At 51.6% G+C, this 26,601-nt stretch overlaps 1 protein-coding gene across 6 annotated transcripts; it reads left to right on the top strand.

The window, feature by feature from the left end:
* Positions 1–500: 500 nt before the first annotated feature.
* SPINT1 (serine peptidase inhibitor, Kunitz type 1) lies at positions 501–13,834 on the top strand. 6 transcript variants are annotated; one of them, XM_003900790.4, is made up of 11 exons: positions 501–664; positions 967–1,506; positions 9,269–9,396; positions 9,635–9,773; positions 9,858–10,028; positions 10,206–10,232; positions 10,553–10,678; positions 10,794–10,844; positions 12,070–12,240; positions 12,455–12,502; positions 12,954–13,834. In XM_003900790.4, exons 2-11 carry the CDS (start codon positions 1,032–1,034, stop codon positions 13,157–13,159), a joined length of 1,542 nt encoding a protein of 513 aa, XP_003900839.2. In that variant the 5' UTR covers positions 501–664; positions 967–1,031; the 3' UTR covers positions 13,160–13,834. The 6 variants fall into 6 exon arrangements, with proteins under 6 accessions (XP_003900839.2, XP_003900838.2, XP_031524684.1 ...); XM_003900789.4 differs by having other exon boundaries at positions 526–664; positions 9,858–10,076; XM_031668824.1 differs by having other exon boundaries at positions 528–664; positions 9,858–10,076; positions 12,070–12,260.
* The last annotated feature ends 12,767 nt before the right edge of the window (positions 13,835–26,601 follow it).

Below are 26,601 nucleotides of genomic sequence, written 5' to 3'. Positions count from 1 at the left end.
CTGGACGCGGGGAATCACCTCCGTTTCTCACCCTCACAGCAGGGAGGGCTTCCCGGAGCTGACAGTGAGGCAGACATCCCGGATCCCAGTTATCACAGGTGCAGCCACGCAACTTTTGTGTTCCCTTCCCGCCACGAAATGGAAATGATTTCCCGAGGGCCGGAAAGATCATTTGCATCGGGCCTCAGGTCTGGGGCTGGGAATGCAGGCCCCGGCCGGAAAGGAAGGCGGGAGGCCGCCGCCCCAGAGGCCGGACCCTCCCGTCCGGGTCGCGTCCCCTCCGGGCTGGGGATGCGCCTCGGGCGCGGGGCTCCCTCGCGAGGCTAGACTGGATGGAGCCCGAGAGCCCCTACAGGAACTGGCTGCCGGGGAGGCGCCCGGGCTGCGGGGCCGCGATGCGGGCCGGGCCGGGCCGGGCCGGGCCGGGCCTGGAGCTCGGCGCTGTAGGCGGCCGCCGCTCACCGGGCGTGGGCGGGGCCGGCAGCGCAGAGGTGAATGTCGGCCCCGCCCCGACGGCGCTGACTCAGTTTCACCAGAAACCAGGGGGAGAAGGCGGCCGAACCCCAGCTCTCCGAGCACCGGGGCGGAAGCCACGGTCCGAGACGCGCAGGAAGCCGGGACCGGAACCTCGGCTGACCCGGCCCCACCCAACTCACCTGCGCAGGTAACCGGGGCCCCGGCGCGCGAGGCCGAGGCGCAGGCGGAGCGGGCTGGAGCATGTCCGTCCCTTTGTTCTGCGCTCTTGCGTGTGTCCGGGTACGTGAGCTCCCTAGCGGTCCGCCTGTCGGTCCGTCTGGCTGCCGGGTCCCTGGAGGGCGCGTGGGAGGGCAGGGCCCGTGCTCCCTCTTCGCTCCTGGGGTGCTCGGGTCCCTCCTCCCCGCCACTTCCTCCTGGCCGGCCCGCCTCCTCCGAAGTCTCCCCGGCTGATCAGATGTGTCTCCTCCTCTGTCCCCTCCCTTCTCTCAGGTCACCAGCACCCTCGGAACCCAGAGGCCCGCGCTCTGAAGGTGATCCCCCTGGAGAGGAAGGCGATGGCCCCTGCGAGGACTATGGCCGGCACCCGCTTCGCCCCGGCCGGCATCCCTGCCGTCGCCTTGTGGCTTCTGTGCGCACTCGGCCTCCAGGGCACCCAGGCCGGGCCGCCGCCCGCGCCCCCGGGGCTGCCCGCGGGAGCCGACTGCCTGAACCTCTTTACTGCCGGGGTGCCTGCCTTCGTGCTGGACACCAATGCCTCGGTCAGCAACGGAGCCACCTTCCTAGAGTCCCCCAGCGTGCGCCGGGGCTGGGACTGTGTGCGCGCCTGCTGCACCACCCAGAACTGCAACTTAGCGTTGGTGGAGCTGCAGCCCGACCGCGGGGAGGACGCCATCGCCGCCTGCTTCCTCATCAACTGCCTCTACGAGCAGAACTTCGTGTGCAAGTTCGCGCCCAGGGAGGGCTTCATCAACTACCTCACGAGGGAAGTATACCGCTCCTACCGCCAGCTGCAGACCCAGGGCTTTGGAGGTGAGGAGGGTGTCAGGATGAGTTTGGAGAGACTCCGAAAAGGGACTGGTTGTGGGGTCCTAGGGGAGGCGAACATCAGAGAGGAGTTAAGGAGAGTCCACTTCTTTTTTCTTTGCCTTTTTTTCTTTCTTTTTTCTTTTCTTTTTTTTTTTTTTCTAAGGTGGAGTCTCGCTCTTGTCACCCAGGCTGGAGTGCAATGGCATGATCTCTGGTTGCTTACTGCAACCTCTGTCTCCCGTGTTCAAGTGATTCTCCTGTCTCAGCCTCCCGAGTAGCTAGAACTACAGGCACCAGCCACCAGGCCCGGCTAATTTTTTTTTTTTTTTTGTAGAGCAGGGGTTTCACCATGTTGGCCAGGCTGGTCTTGAACTCCTGACCTCAGGTGATCCACCCACCTTGGCCTCCCAAAGTGCTGGGATTACTTCTACCCGAAGTCCTCCTTAGAAGTAGGCAGTACAAACAGTAAACAAATGAAAGGGGACATGAGTAGGGAGGGCAGGGCCCAGGCTCTGTCTCCTGAACTCAGGATATTCAGAGGTGATGGGCTGGTGCTCACAGGGAGGCCTTTGGCTCTGGGCTGTGTGTACTGGAGGGGAGAGGCAGTCCCCAGGACTCCTGACCTATGGCACTGATAGGCTGATTGAAGGAGTGAGCTGTCTGGATGGTCTGGTGACTAGAAAGGCACCTTGGCCAAGCACTGGTCTGGGTACACTGATGCCCTGTCAGGTGAGCCTGGCCATAGACTCCTCCACTGGCTGGACTTGGGACTTCTTAGCATCTCTCTACGCCCTAGGAATGGATTGGCCTTTTGGTGGTCCAGGAAGACTGCCAGATCCGAGACTAGAAAACAAGCCCAGTCTGCAGTTGATCCAAAGGGAGAGGAGTGATGTTGTAGGCACAGAAGCCTAGAGGCTCTGGGGTGGGGGATGAGGAGGGTTGCGGGGTGAGTCAGCCTGTTGGTATGTATACCTAGTAGGTAAGGGATGTCAGCTGTCCAGGCAGGTGTGTGTGCTTGTGCATGAGCCAGACAGGGCTCTCCCTGCTTAGAATCTGGTAGCCCAAGCCTTGTTTACTTCCATGGATAAAGGCAAAGTGAAGGCCAGGGCTCCTCCTCTTTCTTCCCGGGGCTGAACTGTCTGCTGGGATCAGGGCCAGTCCAGAGCCTTGGTTCCCCATTCTCTCTACCTGGGGTTCTGGCCAGGTGGGACTCCAGGGCAGGGGAGGGTCACCTCTCATAAGCTCCGTGAGCACTTTACAGCTTACTGATTGCTGTGCCACACATCCTCTCACTCAGGCCTCATCACAACAACTTCCAAAAAGGGTGCTACTAGCAGTCATCCCACTTTTTAGATTAGGAAACTGAGACTCCCGTGTTAAAGAATTTGCCCAGGGTAACACTGCCCATAAATGGTAGGCCGGGGATTCACCACAAGGGAGACCTCCAAAAGTCCCGTGCTGTTTTTCTTTTTTCTTTTTTTGAAATAATAAATAACCCGTGCTGTTTTTCACACAAGACCATCTCTCTGGTGAAAACCTAGCATTCTGACCCAACATAGCCCAGTGGATAACAGAGCCGGAGATTGGGGAGTTCGGGGGCCAAAACAGGACTGGGGCCACATCTGGGTGTGGTCTCCATTCTGGAAAGTGGAGAAAGGGCTTTCCTCCGCAGCCTTTTCCTGGGCTAGTCACTCTGCCAGGCTAAGGGTCCTCTTTTCTCCCTATCCTTCCAGTGCTCTCCTGGGTCTCTGAGGAGAGGTGACATGGGGATTCCTGGGGATGGGAGGGGGACATATCTGAGGGCCAGGCTGGGCCACCAAGTCCCACTGGACCAGGGCTGCAGCCTGTTCCACAAGGAAGTAACAGAAAGTGTAGGTGGTGATGACTCTTATTGACCTGAGTTGCTCCTGCCCTTCCTGCTCCACAGAGGCCCCATGGGAGTCCCTCTCCAGGGCCAGAGTGTGAAATTCTGGAGTCTGGTCAGGGAGCTGAGCTGGACTGTGGCCCCATGGTCTTGAGACCAGCCATCCTCATCTGGAAACCCCCAGGACCTGCCTGTTTGCCACAAGAGAGGGTGGAGTGGGGATTTCCTGGTACATTGAGGGAGGCAGGTAGGGCTTGGACTGAGTATGAGCTCCAGGCCATTCTAGGCCATTCTTAAGAGTACTGCAGTGCTTTGGGAAGTGGGAAAAGCTGTGTGTGTGTCAAGGGGTTTATTCTTAGCTGGGTCCAGTTAGAGAGGTTGGAGGTGGGTAATGACAGGGTAGAGTCATTAAGGGCTAGGGTGGATGAGGCAGGTTGGGTGGGTCACGGGCACTGAGAGCTTCCAAACCTTTGATTCTCCTATTACATAGATAAATGCTCCCCAGAATGCGTTTGTTTGTTCCTCTTTCTGCCTGTGGCCAGGCCAGGCCAGTAGATTCCTGCAGCTGGAGGCCGAGCAGCTTGCACTTCCTCCTCTCCCCTTCTCTTCCCCCACCTCTCCTCCTCCCTAGTCCTACGAAGTGGCTTAGGAGGTGGAGTCTGCACTTCCCTGAGGTCCTCAGACCTGGTAACTAACTGGGGGAGGGGCTGGTTTTATTGCTACTCTAGCCCTTTGCTCTCTTGGGGGTGGGAAGAAGGGAGTGGTAAGGCAAGGTACCTGCTCCTTGGTCCTGGGGGCTGGGGCTTGGAGAGGACTGAGTTGTGTGGGGGTGAGATTCAGCCTCTGATTCAGCTCAAAGTCTGATGCATCACTCTGCATGCTACTTCCACTCTGGGGGCCTAGTGGGGCTAGCCTGTCTGTCTGCTAGACAGACTGCTAAGTAGTCTGTCTTCTTTCTACAAAATGCAAGGATGGAGGACTGGGCTTCTCCCAGCTCACTACTCCCTTGGCATGTGCTCTCAGGGTACTCTCCTGCTTGTCAACCAAGCCCCTGGGCTGGGAGGTTGCCTCCAGACAGCCACTTTTCGTTCCTGCTCATTCCTGTCTTATTTCCCCTAATCCCTGGAACCCAGTTCTCTTTCTATTATTTTTGTAGGCCTCTGAAACATTCAACATGTTTCTTCCTGAAATCTCTCCCTTCCCATCCCTTTTGCTGTCATTGTTCATCCTGGTCTTCTCAGCCCCAGGACCACCTTCTGTGAGTCCCCCATTGGCTCTGCTTTCTCTGCCTCACCAAAGAGGAATCCCTGTGACTCAGCCTCCTACCAGCTTATCTCTTTACCTTCCTATGTTCTTATCTCTTTACCTTCTCTTCTTTTCTTTGCATTCACTCTAACACTTGAAAAAACTCTCTAGAGAGCCTCTGTGGAGGGTAGTTGGGCAATATCTATCGAACCTAAATGCACACAGCCCTGGACACAATTCCACTTGTAGGAATTCATCTTGCAGCTATACCTATACACGGATAAAACAGCTTACCAGCTAGTTAGTCCCTGTAGTATTGTTTATAATAACGAAGAATTGGAAACAATCGCATTGTCTGTCAACACATCCTATAATTGAATACTGTGATGTTGTTTTCATAATAATAATAAACCCTAAGGCAGCATGGTTTAGTTCTTAGGACAGAAAGAAAGAAAATCTAAATCAGGAAACTGGTAGGGACTGGTTAAATAAATTATAAATTGTGATACATTTATACAATGAATATGATACAGCAACAACAAAAGGAAACTCTTCATGTGTTGCTAGGGAACGATTTCCAATATATATGAAGAGCAAAACAAGATGAAGAACTCACATGCCTGCAAATTCAAATACTGTCTCTTGATATTCTGTCTCTCACATACACACGCACACACACACACACACACACGTATAAATGGATACCTTTGGGGTAATAAACCTGATGGAGAAGGTTCCTTCTTAAGGAGAAGAGGTAACTTAATTTTCACTATTGGTTTTTGCTTTTCTGATTTTTTTTTTTTTTTGAAATGGGGTCTCACTCTGTCAGCCAGGCTGGAATTCAGTAGTGTAACCACAGCTCGCTGTAGCCTCGACCTCATAGGCTCAAGCAATCCTCCCAGCCTCATCTTCCTGAATAGCTAAGTAGCCACCACACCTAACTAATTTTTTATTTTGTAAATATGAGGTCTCACTATGTTGCCTAGGCTAGTCTCAAACTCCTTGGCTCAAGCCATCCTTCTGCTCAAGCTTCCCAAAGTGCTGGGATTACAGGTATGAGCCACCACACCCAGCCACCTTTTGAATTTTATATCATACATGTGTTACCTAAACTAGAAAAGCAAAATTTAAAAACCCAAGATTATAAAAGCAATTAAAATCACACCTCTGAGCGGGTGGATAACCTATAGAATTACGTTTTGGAGAAAGCATTCGTTGTGGAGCATTCTCTTGGTTCAAATCCCAGCTCTGCCTTTAGAAACTGAATGACTCTGGGCAAGCCATTTAATCTTTCTGGTGTCAGCTTTCTCATCTGAAAAGAGGTGAGAATGTAGGTGTGGCAGGCTGGTTATAAAGGTACATGATGGACTCCAGGGGACAATAAACTTTTTCTGTAAAGATCTAAATAGAAAATTATTAGGCTTTGTGGGCCGTACAGTCCTACTTGTGACTACTCAGCTCTGCTGTTGTTACATGAAAGCAGCCATACACAACATGTAATGGGCAAGGCTGTGTTCCAATCGATGGGCACAAATTTGAATTTCATGTGCTTTTCACATGTCATAAAAAAGGATTCTCCTTTTGTTTTTTCATCCATTCCAAAATATAAGAGCTAGTGGGCTGGATTTGGCCTGCAGGCTAGTGCCAACCCCGGGTATGGCTGATGCAGGTGGAGTCCCTAGCATGCTGCCCAGCATATACTCAGCCAGCGCCTCTCTTTCCAAGCCATGCCTATCCCTCATTGTCTGCTGGTTCTGGGTGGCTTGCTTTCTCCCAAATTTAACTTCGCTGTGACTTAACCCATATGTTCCCTCTAAATCCGGTTTCCCTTCTGCCTGTGTCCTGGCTTTTTCTTCTCAGTTCCCAGAGACTGGCAGGGGAGAAGCCAGAAGCATCAGCCCAGCGTTGTTTCTCACATCCTTGTCTCCATTCCCTTGACTGCTCTGGCATTCGGGCCACTCCTGTTCTATCCGCCCTGGACCACTGTATTGGTCTACTTGCCAGCCTCCTAGTGCCACAGAATACTTCCAAACGAATGGGAAAACAGCTGCCGCCCAGAGCTCAGGAGTGTCCCTGCTGTCCAAGCCTTTGGCCCCTCCCTTTGAACTCCTGGACCTCTGTCATGTATCTAAGAGGTCAATGTCTGGTGCAGCCGTGGCCTCCAGGACTCTGCGCCACTGCTCACGGCCAGTGTCTGTCCCCTTTCTGTACTACCAGTTGTTTAATATTTGAATGTTACTCCTGCTGTGTCCAAACACCCTGGCCTGGCATCCAGGGTGCTTTCAGGTGAACTCAAACCCAGCTGTTCTCCTTACTGTCCACCGAACTGGCCTTGCAAATTCCTAACTCCTTGCTTTGCTTTGGTTTCTCATGAGTTCTACCATTTTCTTTTCTTTTTTTTTTTTTAGATGGAGCCTCGCTCTGTCACCAGGCTGGAGTGCAGTGGCATGATCTCATCTCACTACAGCCTCCGCCTCCTGGGTTCAAGTGATTCTCCTGCCTCAGTCTCCTGAGTAGCTAGGATTACAGGCACGTGCCACCATGCCCGGCTAATTTTTTGTATTTTTAGTAGAGGGGGGGTTTCACCGTGTTAGCCAGGATGGTCTTGATCTCCTGATCTTGTGTCTGCATGCCTTGGCTGCCCAAAGTGCTGGGATTACAGGCATGAGCCACCTCGCCCAGCTGTGTTCTGCCATTTTCAACAACACCCTACATTCTCCCAACAACCAAACAAGAACAAAAACAAAAAAATCAAAAAATCCTTTCTCCCTCCTCCAGAAAGCCTTCCCTTATCCTCTTAGCCTGCCATGGCCTCCTTTCTCTGAATGTCCACTGCCTTGTTTTATCCACATGTTGCTTCATGTCGTGGGGTCTTATCTGCCCAACTGGACTAATCCCCTGAAGGGCAATGTATTAATTTCTTAGAGCTGCTGTAACAAATGACTACAAACTGGTTGACTTAAAACAACAGAAATTTGCTGGGCGCAGTGGCTCACGCCTGTAATCCCAGAACTTTGGGAGGCTGAGGCGGGTGGAACACGAGGTCAGGAGATCGAAACCATCCTGGCTAACACGGTGAAACCCATCTCTACTAAAAATACAAAAACAAAAAAAATTAGCCAGGTGTGGTGGTGGGTGCCTATAGTCCCAGCTACTTGGGAGGCTGAGGCAGGAGAATGGCGTGACCCCAGGAGGCGGAGCTTGCAGTGAGCCCAGATTGCATCACTGCACTCCAGCCTGGGCAACAGAGCGAGACTCCGTCTCAAAACAAACAAACAGAAAATAGCAACAGAAATTTGGCCAGGTGCAGTGGCTCCTGCCTGTAATCCCAGCACTTTGAGAGGTTGAAGCAGAAGGATCACTTGGGGTCAGGAGTTCAAGATCAGCCAGGCCAATGTGGTGAAACCCCGTCTCTACTAAAAATACAAAAATTAGCCGGGCATGTTGGTGCACACCTGTAATCCCAGCTACTCGGGAGGCTGAGGCAGGAGAATTGCTTGAACTCTGGAGGCGGAGGTTGCAGTGAGCCAAAATTGTGCTACTGCACTCCAGCCTGGATGAGAGTGAGACTCCATCTCAAAAAAAAAAAAAAAAAAAAAATTATTCTCGCACAGTTCTGGGGGCCAGAAGCCCCAAGTCAAGGTGTCAGCAGGGCTGCGGTCCCTCCAAAGACCTAGGGGAGAATCCTTCCTTGTCTTTTCCAGCTTCTGGTGGCCCCAGGCATACCTTGACTGTGGCTGCATCATTCTAGTCTCTGCCTCTGTCTCCGCGTGGCCTTCTCTTCCTTCACTCTGTCTTCTCTTCTGTTTCTTATGAGGATACTTTGTCATTGGATTTGGGGCCTCACCAGCTCATCCAGGATGATTTCATCTGGAGATCCTAATCACTTCTACAAAGACCCTCTTCCCACATCAGACCACGGTTACGGTCCCAGGGGTTAGATGTGAACATATCTTGGAGGGGCTGCCATTCAGCCCCTACAGGTAGCGATCCTGCACTGTGCTCGTCACCTTCCCTGATCCCTGACCCTGAGGTGGGGAAGCCTCAGACACAGGCACTGTCAAGTCAAGGAAGGGCGTGGCTCCCGGGACCCCTTGTAACTGGAAGCCCAGTGTGTCTGAGGTGTTTCTATTGTAGAAAATAGAAACAAGCCCATTCCCTCACGTGTGTGTGTGTGTGTGTGTGTGTGTGTGTGTGTGTGTTTACTCACTAAGATCAGATGGCAATTTGTTCAGTAATTTGCTTCAGAAAGAGGGTTTTACAGCTGGGTGTGGTGATTGCACCTTTAGTCCCAGCTACTCACGAGGCTGAGGCAGGAGGATTGCTTGAGTGTGAGGCTATAATGGCCGTGCTCGAGTCTGTGAATAGTCACTGTGCTGCAGCCTAGGAAACAGAGCAAGACCCCATCTCTAAAGAAAAAAGGAAAGAAAGTGGGTTACAACATAAAAATATCTTCAGTATACCAAAAACATGCTGTCTCTGAATAGAGATCAAGAAGCTGGTTCTGTTGGGGGCTCCCACCTGTACCCCATGCAGGCTGCAGAGTCCCTGTTTGGTCTAGGTGGGGCCCATACTGTCACCACCCCACTTTGCTCCTAGGAGAAGCCTGGTCCATCTAGTGAGAATTGACCTTATCTCACTTTCTCCCCTCACCAGGGTCTGGAATCCCCAAGACCTGGGCGGGCATAGACTTGAAGGTACAACCTCAGGAACCCCTGGTGCTGAAGGATGTGGAAAACACAGATTGGCACCTACTGCGGGGTGACACGGATGTCAGGGTAGAGGTGAGACACTGGGCTGACTCTCTGACCCCGCCCTCTGCTTGCCAGCCTTCTGGGAGCCCCTTTCTGGGGCCCTAGGCCAACCAGTGGCTCCGGATGGGATGGGGAGGAGAGAGGCTGAAGATGCATTTAATCCAAGTCCCCCTGGCCTCGCCAGGGGTGTGGGTGTGTGTCTGGCCGAGCCTGGGGCAGCCCAAGGCATCAGGGGGTGCCCAAGCCTGATGGCCACTCCTGTGTGCAGAGGAAAGACCCAAACCAGGTGGAACTGTGGGGACTCAAGGAAGGCACCTACCTGTTCCAGCTGACAGTGACTAGCTCAGACCACCCAGAGGACACGGCCAACGTCACAGTCACTGTGCTGTCCACCAAGCAGACAGAAGGTGAGGGAGGGGTGAGGAGGCAGCACCTGGAGCCCCCGCTCTGCGGATTGGCTGCACGGTCCCCTCATAAGCTCTCCCCCGTAGACTACTGCCTCGCATCCAACAAGGTGGGCCGCTGCCGGGGCTCCTTCCCACGCTGGTACTATGACCCCGTGGAGCAGATCTGCAAGAGTTTCGTTTATGGAGGCTGCTTGGGCAACAAGAACAACTACCTTCGCGAAGAAGAGTGCATTCTAGCCTGCCGGGGTGTGCAAGGTGGGCCTTTGAGAGGCAGCTCTGGGGCTCAGGCGACTTTCCCCCAGGGTGAGTGGTCTCTCTTCTGTGGCCAGGGAGGTGGGTGGTGAGAGTTCTCCCTTGCCCACCCACCCCAATCATCTTATCCCCACTGGAGCCTGGTCATGCCTCCTCTCACGTCTCTGTTCTCTCTCCCAGGCCCCTCCATGGAAAGGCACCATCCAGGTGGGCTTTACTCCCTTCCCCATCCCCCATCCCCTCCACTTCTCCAGCCCATATCATCCCCATGCCCCTGAGCAGCCTGCCTTTGCCCAAGCCGTTCCTCCCCTCAGAGTTTATGGAAGGACCACAAATATCCCTCCCCTTCCAGCCCAGCATCCTCCTGTGAGGATCCGCCCAGTCTGCGGGGAGAGGAGTGGGGTCGGTGGAAAGGGAATGGGGGATGTGCTGTGTCTGGGCAGAGAGGCCCAGGTAGAAGATGGACCCTGGGCACTTGTTCTTTGCTTGAGCCTGACCTCCCCTCCACCCGTCCCGCCCCCACCCAGTGTGCTCTGGCACCTGTCAGCCCACCCAGTTCCGCTGCAGCAATGGCTGCTGCATCGACAGTTTCCTGGAGTGTGATGACACCCCCAACTGCCCCGACGCCTCCGACGAGGCCACCTGTGAAAAATGTGAGGCCGGGGAATAGAGGGGGTTGGGCAGCAGACAGGGAGGTCCTGACAGCCTTGCCCTGAACCCCTGGGAGACCCTTGTTGGGGCTGAGCCTCTGACATTTCATCTCTGCAGACACGAGTGGCTTTGACGAGCTCCAGCGCATCCATTTCCCCAGTGACAAAGGTGAGATCCTCCCCAGGTGCCCTGGATCAGGGCAGACTCTGACACTGCCGTCCTCACTATTTCTATGCAGCAGTGCCTGAGGGGCCTGCCGGGTGTACGGGCCTGTGGGCACGAAGAGCCGGGGTGGGCTCCCAGTTCTCCAGATGCTCAGCTTCTTCCCTGGCTGGGTCCTGGGCTCTCTTCTGTGGCTCTGTGTTTTCCAGGCATCAGTCATTCTCCAAACACCTTCATAATTTCAGCCATGCCCACCGCATGTTACTCAGATCTTATTTACTTAATCAGTTACTTTTTAAATGTAATATATTAAAAAGGAACTTTCACATCACTACCATAAATGGGAAGCCACTATTACTTGCCAAACATTAAAAAACAACAAAAATAAATATAATAAAACAAAAGTTTTAGCTTGCCAGGCGCGGTGACTCACGCCTATAATCCCAGCACTTTGAGAGGCCAAGGCTGGCAGATTGCTTGAGCTCAGGAGTTCAAGACCAGCCTGGGCAACATGGCAAAACCCCATCTCTACAAAAAATAGAAAAATTAGCCGGATGTGGTTATGCGTTCCTGTACTGCCAGCGACTCAGGAGGCTAAGGTAGGAGGATCACTCGAACCTGGGAGATGGAGACCAGTCAGTTGAGATGGCACCACTGCACCTCAGCCTGGGCAACAGAGTGAGACCCTGTCTCAATAATAATAATAATAATAATAAACTCTAGCTGGATGCTGTTGCCGGCCAAGGCTCAGACCCTGAGGCCCATCCTCTTTGTTAAGAAATGTAAATCAGCCAGCCGTGGTGGCTTATACCTGGAATCCCAGCTACTAGGGAGGCTGAGGTGGGAGGATCGCTTGGCCTAGGAGTTTGAGGCCAATCTGGGCAACATAGCGAGACCCTGTCTAAAAAAAAGAGGTAAACCACCCAGTGTTGGAAAGACCAACAAAGACCCAGTGTTGGAAAACTGAGACTGTGACCCAGTCAGAAAAGCTGAAAGAAAATTGAAATAACTATGAGTCAGCGTAGTTTACTTTTGTGCCTACAATTATTGTCCAGGCTTTGTCTTCCCTTTTCTGGCACCACTGCAGCTGGGCCAGGTGTTTTGGGGCCTCTCAGGCCCTCCCTGAGCCGTGGTGGGTGGGGAGGTGCTGGGCAGCAGCCACATGGAGCCTAGCAGAAGGTGGCAGGGAGGCCGTGGACTTGCTCACCACAGCCTGCTCCATACCCCCCAGGACACTGTGTGGATCTGCCAGACACAGGACTCTGCAAGGAGAGCATCCCGCGCTGGTACTACAACCCCTTCAGCGAACACTGTGCCCGCTTTACCTATGGCGGTTGTTATGGCAACAAGAACAACTTTGAGGAAGAGCAGCAGTGCCTCGAGTCTTGTGGCGGCATCTCCAGTGAGCGGGCCAGTGAGAGGGTGGGCATGTACAGGGGGAAGGCTTAGCCAGTGGCCTCCACTCTGTCCCCAGGCCTGTGGGAGTCACCCCTCCATCCTCAGAGTGCCTAGAGTAGGGGTGGGAGAGGATGGCAGTGCGGGGTCTGGGGCACTGGGGAGCAGCCGAGTCTCTGAGCCCTTAGTACTAACTGGTCTCTCCCCTCATCATTCTACAGAGAAGGATGTGTTTGGCCTGAGGCGGGAAAACCCCATTCCCAACACAGGTAAGCCCTGGTCTGTCCTGTAACTGAGGTTGGCATGTAGGTATCAACTCACGGATCAACTCCATCTGATGGGTTGTGACAGCCCAACCTGTGTTGAGAAGGATGCCAAGGTGGCCTACAGAGACAGAGTACCGTAATCAAATAGGGATGCCTGCCACACATGAGGGAGGGAGTACAGTAAAGTGCGTGCTGATGTCTGTCAGCAGCGTCCCAGGCTTCCCCCAAGCTAACTGCAAGGAATGAAGTTTGAGCTGAGACCTGAGGCCCACCAGAGTTCCTCTGAGCTCCCGCACAGAGCTGTTCAGCTGCTCATATGTGGGAGGTCTGAGCCGGGTGCCCATGTCCTTCCACACCTGGCATCCATTTGACTTGGTCCCTTCCATAGAGTGGGGGTGGGTGGCAGAACCAGGCAGGCTATGGGAGCCCCTTATTCTACCCCTTCTTCCCCCAGGCTCTGTGGAGATGGCTGTCGCAGTGTTCCTGGTCGTCTGCATTGTGGTGGTGGTATCCATCCTAGCTTACTGCTTCTTCAAGAACCAGAGAAAGGGCTTCCACAGGCACCACCACCACCCACCACCCACCACTGCTAGCTCCACTGTCTCCACTACTGAGGACACGGAGCACCTGGTCTATAACCACACCACCCAGCCCCTCTGAGCCTGGGTCTTGCCGGCTCTCACCTGGCCCTGCTTCCTGCTTGCCAAGGCAGAGGGCTGGGCTGGGAAAAACTTTGGAACCAGACTCTTGCCTGTTTCCCAGGCCCACTGTGCCTCAGAGACCAGGGCTCCAGCCCCTCTTGGAGAAGTCTCAGCTAAGCTCAGATCCTGAGAAAGGGTTTGGAAGGAGCAGAAAACCCTTGGACCAGAAGTACCAGACTAGATGGACCTGCCTTCATAGGAGTTTGGAGGAAGTTGGAGTTTTGTTTCCTCTGTTCAAAGCTGCCTGTCCCTACCCCATGGCGCTAGGAAGAGGCGTGGGGTGGTATCAGACCCTGGAGGCCCCAACCCCGTCCTCCAGAGCTCCTCTTCCACACTGTGCGCCCAGGGCTGGGAGGAAGGACTTCCCTGTGTAGTTTGTGCTGTAAAGAGTTGCTTTTTGTTTATTTAATGCTGTGGCATGGGTGAAGAGGTGGGGAAGAGGCCTGTTTGGCCTCTCCATCCTCTCTTCCTCTTCCCCCAAGATTGGGCTCCCTGCCCTTGACCAGCCCCAACCTGGCCTGGACCGGCAGACAGAGCCAGGAGAGGCTCAGCTGCATCCCGCAGCCCCCACCCCCAGGGTTCTCCAACATCACAGTCCAGCCCACCCACAGGGTAATAAAAGTGGTTTGTGGGGTTTCTGGCTCTGTTCTATGGGCCAGGAGGGAGACAGGGTTGCTGGGGGGTGATGGGACCGTCCTGTTCAGCTGGTTCAGGCTTTGGCCACCCTGTTGAGCAGGTTTTCCCATCGTCTCTCTCGAAACTGGCCTGGCCCCTGAGGGTAGAGAGCAGTGCCAGGTTTGACCACCAGAGGGGAGGAGTGAGAGGGCCATGGGAGCCACGAGTGTGAGGAGGCTACAGTGCTGCTGTGCAACATTTCTTCCTGGTGTGATCCTCTCCACAAGCCGGCTGAGCTCTCCACAGTTCTGTTCATTTGGAGGTTGGGGTTAGGGGTGTACAGGCACCGTGGCTCCTACCTCCACCGGTTAGGGCCCAGGTGACTGGCTGCCTCCCTCCCCACAGAAGCCCTGGCTTCTGCGCTAGAGTGCAGCACCTGCTAACCAGGCTCTGAGCTGCTTCCCAGGAGCCTTTAGTGGAGACACTCCACTCCAACCCACACCCCTGCATTTGTTCAAGCTACCTCTTGGTGCCCCCCCCCAAAAAAAAACAAAAAAACCCCAAACTTTGAGCTCATTTCCTTGTTTATTCAGTGAATTATATGAGCTCCTCTGTGCCAGACACTGCCAATCATTAGAAATTTGATACTTCCGAGAGAGGCACAGAGGAAGCACCATTTAAATGCTTTACGCATCTCGAGTTGCTGGCGCTGCAGACAACCCTTGTGATGACAATACAATCGTCCCCATTTTACAGGTGAAGAAAGTAGTTCATTGAAGTTGCCTCCCCAAGGCCCTAGAGCTGGGATTGGGGGACTGGATCCTCAGAGTCTAGTCTTACAAAAGAGGTAGCAGGGTGGGGGGTCACTTAAAAGCAAATTTTAAGCAAGTACAACTGCCATGAATGTACATATATGAAGTTATACGTGTACAGCTCAATGAGTTTCCGTAATGACACACACCTCTGAGACAAGCACCCAGATCAAGAAGCAGAACCTTCTTAGCATGCCGGAACAGGCCTTCTTTTGATGGGTAACACCTGGTTTTGCTCTCAGCCTGGACCACCTCCCCATTTTGCACACCTCAGCCTAATCTCAAAACCTTGCCACAGAACCCTGGGCGGTGGACACTCCCTGCCTCACACCCCTGTGTCTGCTAACACCACCCTGAGCCAGAGCACCTCTTGTTTCCTTTACTATCTGTCTTCCTGCCAGGTTGTGAGCTCCCAGAGCCGCAGATGGCATCCGGTTATGTTTGGGTTCTCGGCACCCCATGCTTCCTCTGTGACCTTGGTAAATGGTAGTTTAGTAAATGTTGAGTAAGTGGCAGGGGGTGGGGCTCATCCCCATTGTTCCATTTCATAGGGCACAGTGTTTTCCCTTCTAACCCCCTACTCTGACACTCATCCATCCTTCGAGGCTCAAAATGGACTTGATCCCTACTGCGAACAACCCCCATTATCAGTTGGTTCTCAGACTCTACCCTAGTATCTAGAACAGAGATCAACACAGAACAAATACTTAATAAGGGTTTGTTGGCCTGAAGTGAACACCCTCTCAGGGAGGGATAGACATCAAGTGAGAGGATGCCAGGCAAAGTGCCGCCCCCAGTAACAGCTGCTTGCATGTGCAGAGGGAGTGCCCGAGGAGGTGGGAGCTCTTGGGGGTCACTAGGGGGCGCTGTGACTATGACTGGATGCCATCTTCTTCCTGCAAGGATGTGAGGGCTCAGTCTCAGGCAGGTGACAGGAGTGGAGTAATGAACGCCGAGACACAGCTCCTGCTCTCCTGGTGCTCACACTCTGGCGTGCAGGCCACAGGATTGCAGATACGGTGACAAAACAATCTGTTCCCCAAACTTCTCCTTATCCCTGAGACCGCCCCAGCCATCCTCTGCTCTGTGCCCACCCACATGACTCAGAACTTTGATCCCTACCTCCATGCCCTGAACAGGCAGTTTCCTCTACTTCAGAAGTCCCCACAGCCCTGGAAAGCTCCTACTTTATCCTGTGCTCCAGCTCACAAAGCTTTCTCTGGCTCTCCAGCCAAAGTTCATTGCTGCCCTCTCCACACACTCCTGCTGTACACAGCTCTGCTGCATGCATAAGCCCAAGCTAGTGTGTGTCCCCCTTTATCTAGACAAGACTCCTCAGGGCACTGGCTAGGTCTTAGTTATCCTAGCATCTCCCAAACTGGGCCCTGCTTCTGGGTACCAGGTATCTGAAAAATGACTGCTGGAACAAAACAGAGGCCGGTCAAGAGGAGGAGATTAAGGTTAATAAGTGGCTTCGTGGAGAAAGTCTAACATCAGGCAAGTGACCCTGGGCGGTGGCTCACGCCTGTATTTCCAGCACTTTGGGAGGCCGAGGCAGGTGGATCATTTGAGGTCAGGAGTTTGAGACCAGCCTGGCCAACATGGTGAAACCCTGTCTCTACTAAAAATACAAAAATTCGCTGGGTGTGGTGGCACACACCTGTAATCCCAGCTACTTGGGAGGTTGAGGCAGGAGAATCGCTTGAACCCGGGAAGTGGAGGTTGTAGTGAACCAAGATGGCACCACTGCACTCCAGCCCAGGTGACAGAGTGAGACTCCATCTTAAAAAAACAAAATAAAATAAAAAATAAAAACTAGGTGAACGGGGTCTCCAAGAGATTCTTGCACACGTATGTACACAGCATTATTCACAATAGCTAAAACATGGAATCAACCTAAGTGCCTATCAACAGATGAATGGATAAGCAAAATGGAGTGCACACAATCTACATGGTGGAATACTATTCAGCCTTAAAAAGGACGTTCTAAGATACGCTACAACACAGATGAACCTTGAGGAAATCTATATTATGCTAAGTGAAATAAGCCAGTCACAAAAAGACAGTATGATTCCACTCATCTGAAATTCTTAGAGTAGTCAAAATCATAGAGACAGTAGAATGATGGTTGCGGGGGAAAGGGAAATAGAGAATTATTGCTTGATGGGTACGGAATTTCAGTTTTGTAAAAGGAAAAGGCTCAGGAGATGGATGGTGGTGATTGTTGCACAACAATGTCAATGTACTTAGTGCCACTAAACCATATACTTTAAAACGGTTAAGATAGTAAATTTTACATTATATGTATTTTACCACAGTAAAAAAAGATTGGGAAAAAAATGAGATGAGCAGATGGGTGTGGGTGTTCCATGCATACAAAATCACACTGAGCAAAAGCTGGGCAGTGGAGATCCTGCGTTTTGTATGGGATCCACAAGCTGCTCAGTTTGGAAGCAGGGAGGTGGAAGCTGGGAGTTTGGTGGGTGGAGGGGATTTAAGCAGGGGAAAGGAGTGATCTAAACTTTAAAGAGTAGGCCGGGTGCGGTGGCTCATGTCTATAATCCCAGCACTTTGGGAAGCCAAGGTGGGAGGATCACCAGAGGTTGGGAGTTCGAGACCAGCCTGAACAACATAGAGAAACCCCATCTCTAGGGCCGGGCACGGTGGCTCAAGCCTGTAATCCCAGCACTTTGGGAGGCCGAGGCGGGTGGATCACGAGGTCAGGAGATCGAGACTATCCTGGCTAACATGGTGAAACCCCGTCTCTACTAAAAATACAAAAAACTAGCCGGGCGAGGTGGCGGGCGCCTGTAGTCCCAGCTACTTGGGAGGCTGAGGCAGGAGAATGGCGTAAACCCGGGAGGCAGAGCTTGCAGTGAGCCGAGATCGCACTACTGCACTCCAGCCTGGGCGACAGAGCGAGACTCCGTCTCAAAAAAAAAAAAAAAAAAAAAAGAGAAACCCCATCTCTAGTAAAAATACAAAATTAGCTGAGCGTGGTGGCACATGCTCGGGAGGCTGAGGTGAGAGAATCGCTTGAACCCGGGAGGCAGAGGTTCAGTGAGCTGAGATCACGCCACTGAACTCCAACCTGGGCAAAAGAGCAAGACTCCATCTCAAAAAAAAAAAAAAAAAGAATGGGCAGATAAGCAGGCTACATCACCAGAGGTCACAGCACAGGGAGAGGGACAGAGGGAGGAAGCAACACCAAGTTAATTGGGTGAGGGAACCTGTGTGAAGTGCATAGCAGGTCTCTGGTGACGGCTAGTCGAAGGTTGAACACAGGCAGCCTGCAACCATACTTTCACTCAAACAATGGCTTAGTTTCTTTAATTTAGTTGCCAACATTTAAAGAGTCAGAAGGCTTCAATGAAAAAAAAAAAATCCATATTGCTAGCTGCTTGTGAGAACTCAGGGAACCTGGCAATCCAGGCACAGAGTTCAGGGTTCTCTTTAGCTGGGCAGGCACTAACCCATTCACAGCCCTCCCCCACCACACCCAGCATTAGGTGCTTGCCTGGGACTTCTAGGCATTTGCCTCTGGAACCCCTAGCATCCTTTTTTTTTTTAAGACTGAGTTTTGCTCTCGTTCCTCAGGCTGGAGTGCAATGGTGCAATCTCGGTTCACTGCAACCTCCGCCTACCAGGTTCTACCAATCCTCCTACCTCAGTCTCCAGAGTAGCTGGGATTACAGGCATGCACCACCACGCCCAGCTAATTTTTGTATTTTTTTAGTAGAGATAGGGTTTATCAATGTTGATCAGGTTGGTCTCGAACTCCTGATCGCAGGTGATCCGCCTGCCTCGGCCTCCCAAAGTGCTGGGATTACAGGCATGAGCCACCACGACCGGCTTAGAAACCCCAGCATCTTGTGCCTTACAACCCATCTTGCCTTCCTATATTGGGTAGTTGTCTCGTAAACACTCACAAAAACTGGGCTATTTCTCCCAAACCCATCCCTGCCCACTAAAATAAACAGCCCTGAATGAGGAGTGGTTTGCCCTATTGCACAAGACCACTCCCTTCCCCACCCAGCCACAGCAGGCATAAGCCTGGGAAGGTAGTACTTTTAAGCTCCCTCTGGGAGAGATTGCTGTCAATAGCTCCACCTGGAAGCCCCAAACCCGGAAGTCCGGGGGTTTCCTAAGCCTTCCCACAGGCTCTCTGAGGGTTTGCCTCTCCTTCCCCACCTGCAGTGGCTCCTGGGGTTGTATCAGAGGAGCCCAGAACCAGGGAGACTAAGAAAACAGACTGGGGAAGAAATAAAGACACCCCTTGTAGTGGAGTTTTTTTGTTTGTTTGTTTGTTTTGTTTTGTTTTTTCAAGGCTACATGTTTAGGAAAAAAAAAAAGAAAACTAAAAAAGGATATTAACCCAAATGACCATAGTGTTATCTCTCATTGATACAATTACAGACGGTTTTTGTGTTTTTTGTCAACTTGCATTTTCTAAATTTTCTACAATGAATATCTATTGCTTTTGTAATAAGAAAAAGTATTCATATATATATATAATTTTTTTTGGTCGGGGGGGTGATTCGGAGTCTCGCTCTTGTAGCCCAGGCTGGAATGCAGTGGTGTGATCTTGGCTTACTGCAACCTCCATCTCCCGGGTTCAGGTGATTCTCCAGCCTCAGTCTCCCGAGTAGCCAGGACTACAGGTGCCCGCCGCCACGTCCGGCTAATTTTTGTATTTTTAGTAGAGATGGGGTTTCTCCATGTTGGCCAGGCTGGTCTCCAACTCCTGACCTCAAATGATCTGCCCGCCTCGGCCTCCCAAAATTCTGGGATTACAGACTTGAGCAACCACCCCTGGCCTCAGATATATTTAAGAAAGAAAGAAATCACCAAAACATGAAGCTCTGAGATGTGGGAGAGACAACAGGGATGGAGAAGAAGACAGAGCTTCTGGAGACCGGGGGAAGGGAGCCACTCCAGACTCTGGTGGCAATGCCACCAACAGAAACAGGGAAGAGCAGAGGAGGGGCAGTTTCAGGGGAAGCAGGCAGAAGGTGAGGGGCCACCCAGCACTAGATGGAGACTGGTTTTATTGATTTTGTCATTGGTCATTTAGCCTTTGTTTGCTTATGTCTTGCCTTATGGGGGAAGAACTGAAGACAGCTTAAAGGAGTCTATAAATTATGAAATAACATGGGTATAAAGTAGAAAGGAGTGGTTTTTTTTGTTTTTTTGTTTGTTTGTTTGTTTTTGTTTTGTTTTGTTTTGAGACAGAGTCTTGCTCTCTTGCCCAGGCTGGAGTGCAGTGGTGTGAACTCAGCTCACTGCAAGCTCCGCCTCCCAGGTTCACTCCATTTTCCTGCCTCATCCTCCCGAGTAGCTGGGACTACAGGCGCCCGCCATCACACCTGGCTATTTTTTTTTTTTTTTTTGGTATTTTTTTAGTAGAGATGGGGTTTCACCGTGTCAGCCAGGATGGTCTCAATCTCCCAACCTTGTGATCCACTGGCCTCGGCCTTCCGAAGTGCTGGGATTACAGGCGTGAGCCACTGCACATGATCCACATGATGCCCTTTGCAACTAGTTTATGGCGTTGAGTTAACCAGCCTGACCATGGAGTTAATCTGTGGTCTCACCATGGACCCCTTTTTTCTTTTTTTTTTTTTTTTTTTTTTTTTTTTTTTTTGGGGTGGTTTTTTTTTTTTTCGCCCAGGCTGGAGTGCAGTGGCCAGATCTCAGCTCACTACAAGCTCCGCCTCCCGGGTTCATGCCATTCTCCTGCCTCAGCCTCCCAAGTAGCTGGGACCACAGGCGCCCGCCACCTTGCCCGGCTAGTTTTTTTGTACTTTTTAGTAGAGACGGGGTTTCACCATATTAATCAGGATGGTCTCGATCTCCTGACCTCGTGATCCGCCCGTCTCAGCCTCCCAAAGTGCTGGGATTACAGGCTTGAGCCACCGCGCCCGGCCGGACCCCTTTTTTCTTTGCTTAGTCTACGAAGAATGAAGGAGCTGGACTAGATAACAAGATCCTTTCTGTCTCCAAACCATGGCCTCCGATTACAGCCTCCAGCAGTGCCCCCTGAGTATAGACCTGATGGAGGCTGTCAGAGCTGAGGGGTTGAGGCCCAGAGAGGGGCAGTGACTGGCCCAAGGTCACACAGCCAGTGGCTAGGGCCATAGCCAGGCCAGGAGGTCAACATTCCAGAGCCTCAAACCCTGTGGCTCTGCCAGTCTCATCTGCTCCAGACACCAGGCTCTCAGCTTCAGTTTCTGTCCTTTTTCTGGAAGTGGGACAAAGGAGCCACAAGCCAAGAAGCTGTCAGGGCTGGTCCCGAGCCCCAGTAGGCTGGGAACCAAAGGTCCACACCCATGTAAACGCGGGCCAGCACTGATACCTCTTACTTGGCCCTTGATAGCTCCCTCCACATTAGTTCCTGGCTATTATCTTGCTTATCCCTGCAGGTCTGCTGGGAGCCAGGGAGGGGCAGAGAGTATCGGCCCCACTTCACAACCAGGAGAAACTCCGAAGAGGATGAACGTGGTAATTTGCCAAAGCCACCCATCGAGTCGGGATGGGGCTAAAACGAGAGGCTGAGTCTCTGAGGCCCTGTGGGTGAGAGGGTGGTCAGCAGAGCCTGTTTGCCAGGGGAGGCGAGGGGAGCGGAGGTACAGAAATGTGCACAGTCCCAGGAATCGAGGGTCCACTGTTTCACAAGGAGAGGAATCTCACCACCCTGGAGAGAGACCTATAGGGACAGGCTCTGCTTGCTGGTGCGGGGCTCTGAGGGAAGACAGAAGCAGTGGAACACAGCCACAGGGAATACAGGTCTGAGGGAGGAAGTGATCATGTGGCAGACGTCCCAGGTGTCCCTGGGTGGGGTCTGTGCTGCTTTTCTGCCAGCTCCAAGTTACCCCCAAGGAACTCTTATGCCCACCCGGGACCCAAAGACACCCCTGCTGCCCCTCACTGCTAAGAAGCCAGGAAGTTGTTGGGATACCAGGTGGGGAGAGGGACATTGGCACAGGTGAAGGTCAAGGAGACCATGGAGTTGGTGACAATGACTGAGTCTGCCTTCCAGAGGGGTTACAGGTAGGGTGACCATAACCCAAGTTATTAATAGAGCTCCTGTTCAGTCACAAAATCATTGAGTCTGATAGTGAATTCCATGGTCATCCCAGTTATGGGACCAACACTTTAAGCCTCTACTCATAGAGAAAGTCTTGAGAACATTCCAGTAGGAGGGCAGGCCTGTTCAGTGCTTACACCTGTCCTGTCTCCTGCTCCCTCACTTCCTAGTCTAGGACAACCTGGTGAGTCCCAGAAACCATACCTCCTACTGTTGCCCTCTAAGGGAACCATTTCTGGGGAGCAGAACCCCTATATGGAACACCAGGAAGGGGGCTGGACCCAGTGTCCGGAAACCTGGGACCAAGGCCCAGCTCTGCCTTAACCTTGGTTGTGTTGCTCAGTCCATCCCCTCATCTGAAAACCGGTGCTAATAAAAGCTGTCTGGGCCGGGCATGGTAGTTCACACTTACAATCCTAACACTTTGGAGGCTCAGGTGGGCAGATCACTTGAGCTCAGCAGTTCGAGACCAGCCCAGACAACATAGTGAAACCCTGTCTCTACAAAAACTACAAAAATTAACTGGGCATGGTGGTGCACGCCTGTAGTCCCAGGTACTCGGGAGGATGAGATGAGAGAATCCCCTGAGCTCAGGAAGTCAAGGCTGCAGTGAGCTGTAATCACAACACTGCGCTCCAGCCTATAGGTCAGAGTGAGACCTTGTCTCAAAAACAAAACAAAAGTTCTGGGAGCAGTGGCTCATGTCTGTAATCCCTGCACTTTGGGAGGCCCAGGTAGACGAATCACCTGAGGTCAAGAGTTCGAGACCAGCCTGGCCAACATGGCGAAACCCCATCTCTACTAAAAATACAAAAATTAGCCAGGTGTGGTGGCACATGCCTGTAATCCCACCTACTCGGGAGGCTGAAGCAGGAGAATCACTTGAACCCAAGGGCAGAGGTTGCAGTGAGCCAAGATCACGCCATTGCAGTCCAGCCTGGGCAATAGAGCAAGACTTTGTCTCAAAAAAAAAAAAAAAAAAAAAAAGAAAGAAAGAAAGAAAAAGTAAAAGAAAGCTGCTGCCTGGGCCATCTTGGGGTTCAGTTGTAAGGATGTATTAGAGTGGAGGATGGGAAGCAGCCTCTGCATGACTGCATACAGAGGCACTGGTGCCCAGGTCCAGGAAGTTACTCCCTGCTATTGCCACAGGGTGACTAATGTGGCCCCTCGGCTGGGTTCTGCTCACTGGGGATCTGGCCCAGGCCCAAGGAGGGCTCTGGGAACAGGGTTTCCTGGCAGCTGAGACACAGTGGGCAGGTCTGACCTGTGAGAACCGCAGTTACTGCCTGAGGCCTGGGCTGGTTACAGAAGGGGCCGGTGCTCCTGACGCAGTCTGCTCTCGGTCTCACTCTCTGTAGCTCGTTCCCAGGAGAATGGGGAGCTCAGGGAGGGTGTGTCACCTCTGCCCTGGGCACCACTCTGCTCCCAGGGAGAAAGCAAGGACACAGTTCCTTCAGGTGTGCACACACTCACACTCACACCAGCCCGGTCCCAGCGTGCACACCCAGCACAAACATGCACATAGAGATCCACACAGAGATGAGCACAGGTACACACAGATGCAGACACACTGCCCCAAGAAAGGAGGTCCAGCCTAGCTGTATACACACAGGCATAGATACGCATATACAGTTCTGTATAATACACACTTTTTCTTTTTTCTTTTTTTTTTTTGAGATGGAGTCTCTGTCGCCCAGGCTGAAGTGCAGTGGCGAAATCTTGGCTCACTGCAACCTCTGCCTCCCGGGTTCAAGTGATTCTCCTGCCTCAGCCTCTTGAGTAGCTGGGATTACAGGCATGTGCCACCAAGCTCAGATAATTTTTGTATTTCTTAGTAGAGACGGGGTTTCACTATATTGGTCAGGTTGGTCTCAAACTCCTGACCTCAGGTGATCCAAGCACCTCAGTCTCCCAAAGTGGTGGAATTACAGGCATGAGCCACCACGCTTGGCCTTATAATACACATTTCTAATGACACGTGTGATACGGATACACAGGCATATACACATCTTGCACAAAGGTACACACTGTATTTATAGGCATAGATACACAGACTTGCACATATATGGAACTACTGTATTTAGAGTTTTTGCACAAAGACAACACCCACTTTAAATATACAAGAGCAAAACCAGGGACACAGGGAAAGGTACATGGACACGAATATATACACACCTTGTCAGCATTTAGCATTTGTTGAACACCCTACAATCTGTTACTCGTGTTCCAGTAGAAAGAGACCCCCACACAGAGTCATAGACACAGAAACCCAAACATTCTCATCAGTTCCACTCAGGATTATATGGAGGCCCAGTCTCCAAGCCAAAGATGAAGAACTTTTTTTTCTGCAGATAGTCAATGAGCCATGGTGGATAAAACAATCAGTTGTAGATGTAGTGTCATCTATAATAGAGAAAAACAGGTTAAAGGTAAATAACCTACATGCCCCCAGATGGGGATCTAGCTAAAGGTATTCAGGTCAGAGTGGAACAGTAAGGAAACGTACACATACAGTTACAGCCTCGTGGTCAGAGTTTATAACATAGACAGTTAAGTTTTTAAATTAAAGAAAATTGTCTATACAGCATGATCACAAAAAGTGTGTAAAGAAATATGCGTAGGGCCAAGAGTGGTGGCCCACACCTGTAATCCCAGCACTTTGGGAGGCCGAGACGGGTGGATCACCTGAGGTCAGGCGTTCGAGACCAGTATGCCCAATATGGTGAAACCCTGTCTCTGCTAAAAATACAAAAATTAACTGGACATGGTGGTGCAAGCCTGTAATCCCAGCTACTCAAGAGGTTGAGGCAGGAGAATCACTTGAACTAGGGAGGCAGAGGTTGCAGTGAGATGAGATCACGCCATTGCACACCAGCCTGGGTGACAGAGCAAGACTCCGTCTAAAAAAAAAAAAAAAAGATGCATAGAAGAAAAGATTGGAAGGAATTACACCCAAATATTATTATTGATTGTCTTTGGGAATTAAGACCTTAGAATACGTTTTTTTTGCTTTGAGACAGAGTCTCGCTCTGTTGCCAGGCAGGAGTGCAGTTGCGCAATCTCGGCTCACTGCAACCTCTGCCTCCTGGGTTCAAGCGATTCTCCTGCCTCAGTCTCCCAAGTAGCTGGGATAACAGGCACGTGCCACCACACCCAGCAAAGTTTTGTATTTTTAGTAAAGACAGGGTTTCACCATGTTGGTCAGGCTGGTCTTGCTCTCCTGACCTCGTGATCCGCCCACCTCGGCCTCCCAAAGTGCTGGGATTACAGGCATGAGCCACCGCAACCGGCCTAGAATACTTTTTAAGATTTTTTAATCTTCTAAATCTTTGGATTTTCTAATTGTTATAAATATTTATTATGGAAAAAAAGACATTATTTTTTAAAAAATCTAGCCAGGTGAGGTGGCTCACACCTGTAATCCCAGCAATTTGGGAGGCCAAGGCAGAAGGATCACTTGAGCTCAGGAATTTGAGACTAATCTGAACAACATAACTACACCCCATCCCTACAAAAAAACAACAACTTTGAATTAGGTGTGTACCTAATGGTAGTGCACGTCTATAGTTCTAGCTACTTGGGAGACTGAGACAGAAGCATTGCTTGAGCCTAGAAGTTCAAGGCTGCAGTGAGCCATGATCACACCGCTGCACTCCAGCCTGGGTGACAGTACAAGACCCCGCCTCAAAAAAGTGGAAAATGGCTGGGCATCATTGCTCATGCCTGTAATCCGAGCACTTTGGGAAGCCAAAGATGGCGGATCACTTGAGGTCAGGAGTTCGAGACCAGCCTGGCCAACATGGTGAAACTTCATCTCCACTAAAAATACAAAAATGAGCTGGGCATGGTGGTGCGCACCTCTAATCCCAGCTACTTGGGAGGCTGAGGTAGGAGACTTGCTTGAACCTGGGAGGTGGAGGTTGCAGTGAGCCAAGATCACGCCACTGCACTCCAGCCTGGGCAACAGAGTGAGACACTGTCTCAAAAAAAAAGAAAGAAAAATTAGCTGGATGTGGTGGTGGATGCCTGTAATCTGAGGTACTTGGGAGGCTGAGGCACGAGAATCACTTGAACCCAGGAGGCGGAGGCTGCAGTGAGCCAAGACTGTGCCACTGTACTACAGCCTGGGTGACAGAGTGGGACTCCATCTCCAAAAAAAAAAAAAAAAAAGAGGGCTGGGTGCAGTGGCTCACGCCTGTAATCCCAGCACTTCGGGAGGCCGAGGCGGGCGGATAACAAGATTAGGGGATCGAGACTATCCTGGCTAACACGGTGAAACCCCGTCTCTAGTAAAAATACAAAAAATTAGCCAGGCATGGTGACGGGCGCCTGTAGTCCCAGCTACTCTGGAGGCTGAGGCAGGAGAATGGTGTGAACCCAGCAGGTGGAGCTTGCAGTGAGCCCAGATAGCACTACTGTACACCAGCCTGGGCCACAGAGCGAGACTCCATCTCAATATAAAAGAAAGAAAAAATTGAAAAAATCAACTAAGGGTTATACAGACATTAAAGGCAATTTACATTGATAAGGACATATGTAAGAATGTATATGTGAGAAACATATAATTTTATCCAATTCATATGGTAAATATTCCTTTAAATACAGATTTAAAATAGCAGAGAAAAGGGAAAAGAGACCAAGGAAACAGAGAGATAAAAACAAAAAATCTACCCCAGAAAAGTAGCTACCATATTCTAGAGGAACAGACGGAACCAAAGAGAACCAGTGGATTCGGAAGCAGAGGTGAATCCCTCTTGACCTGCACAGGCTTGGGGCCAGAGCCTTAGAGGTCCTTTCCAGCAAGCCGTTGACCTTAGACCTCAGTCTTCAGGCTCCAAATCTGGAGGTGAACTTAATCCTCCCAGTCTCTCCAGGGCTCACTGGCTG

Source organism: Papio anubis, chromosome 7, assembly GCF_008728515.1.
Source record: "Papio anubis isolate 15944 chromosome 7, Panubis1.0, whole genome shotgun sequence".
In the NCBI taxonomy this organism is placed as follows: domain Eukaryota; kingdom Metazoa; phylum Chordata; class Mammalia; order Primates; family Cercopithecidae; genus Papio; species Papio anubis.
Note: the sequence above shows the minus strand (reverse complement) of the source record. Positions and strands in the feature narration are given on the sequence as shown.

Excerpts from the sequence above, each read along its gene's own strand:
- SPINT1 (XM_003900789.4), top strand. The coding sequence starts at position 1,032 with ATGGCCCCTGCGAGGACTATGGCCGGCACCCGCTTCGCCCCGGCCGGC. Across the intron at positions 10,679-10,793 it reads CGAGGCCACCTGTGAAAAAT|ACACGAGTGGCTTTGACGAG; the intron begins GTGAGGCCGGGG and ends TCATCTCTGCAG. Across the intron at positions 10,845-12,069 it reads CCATTTCCCCAGTGACAAAG|GACACTGTGTGGATCTGCCA; the intron begins GTGAGATCCTCC and ends CATACCCCCCAG.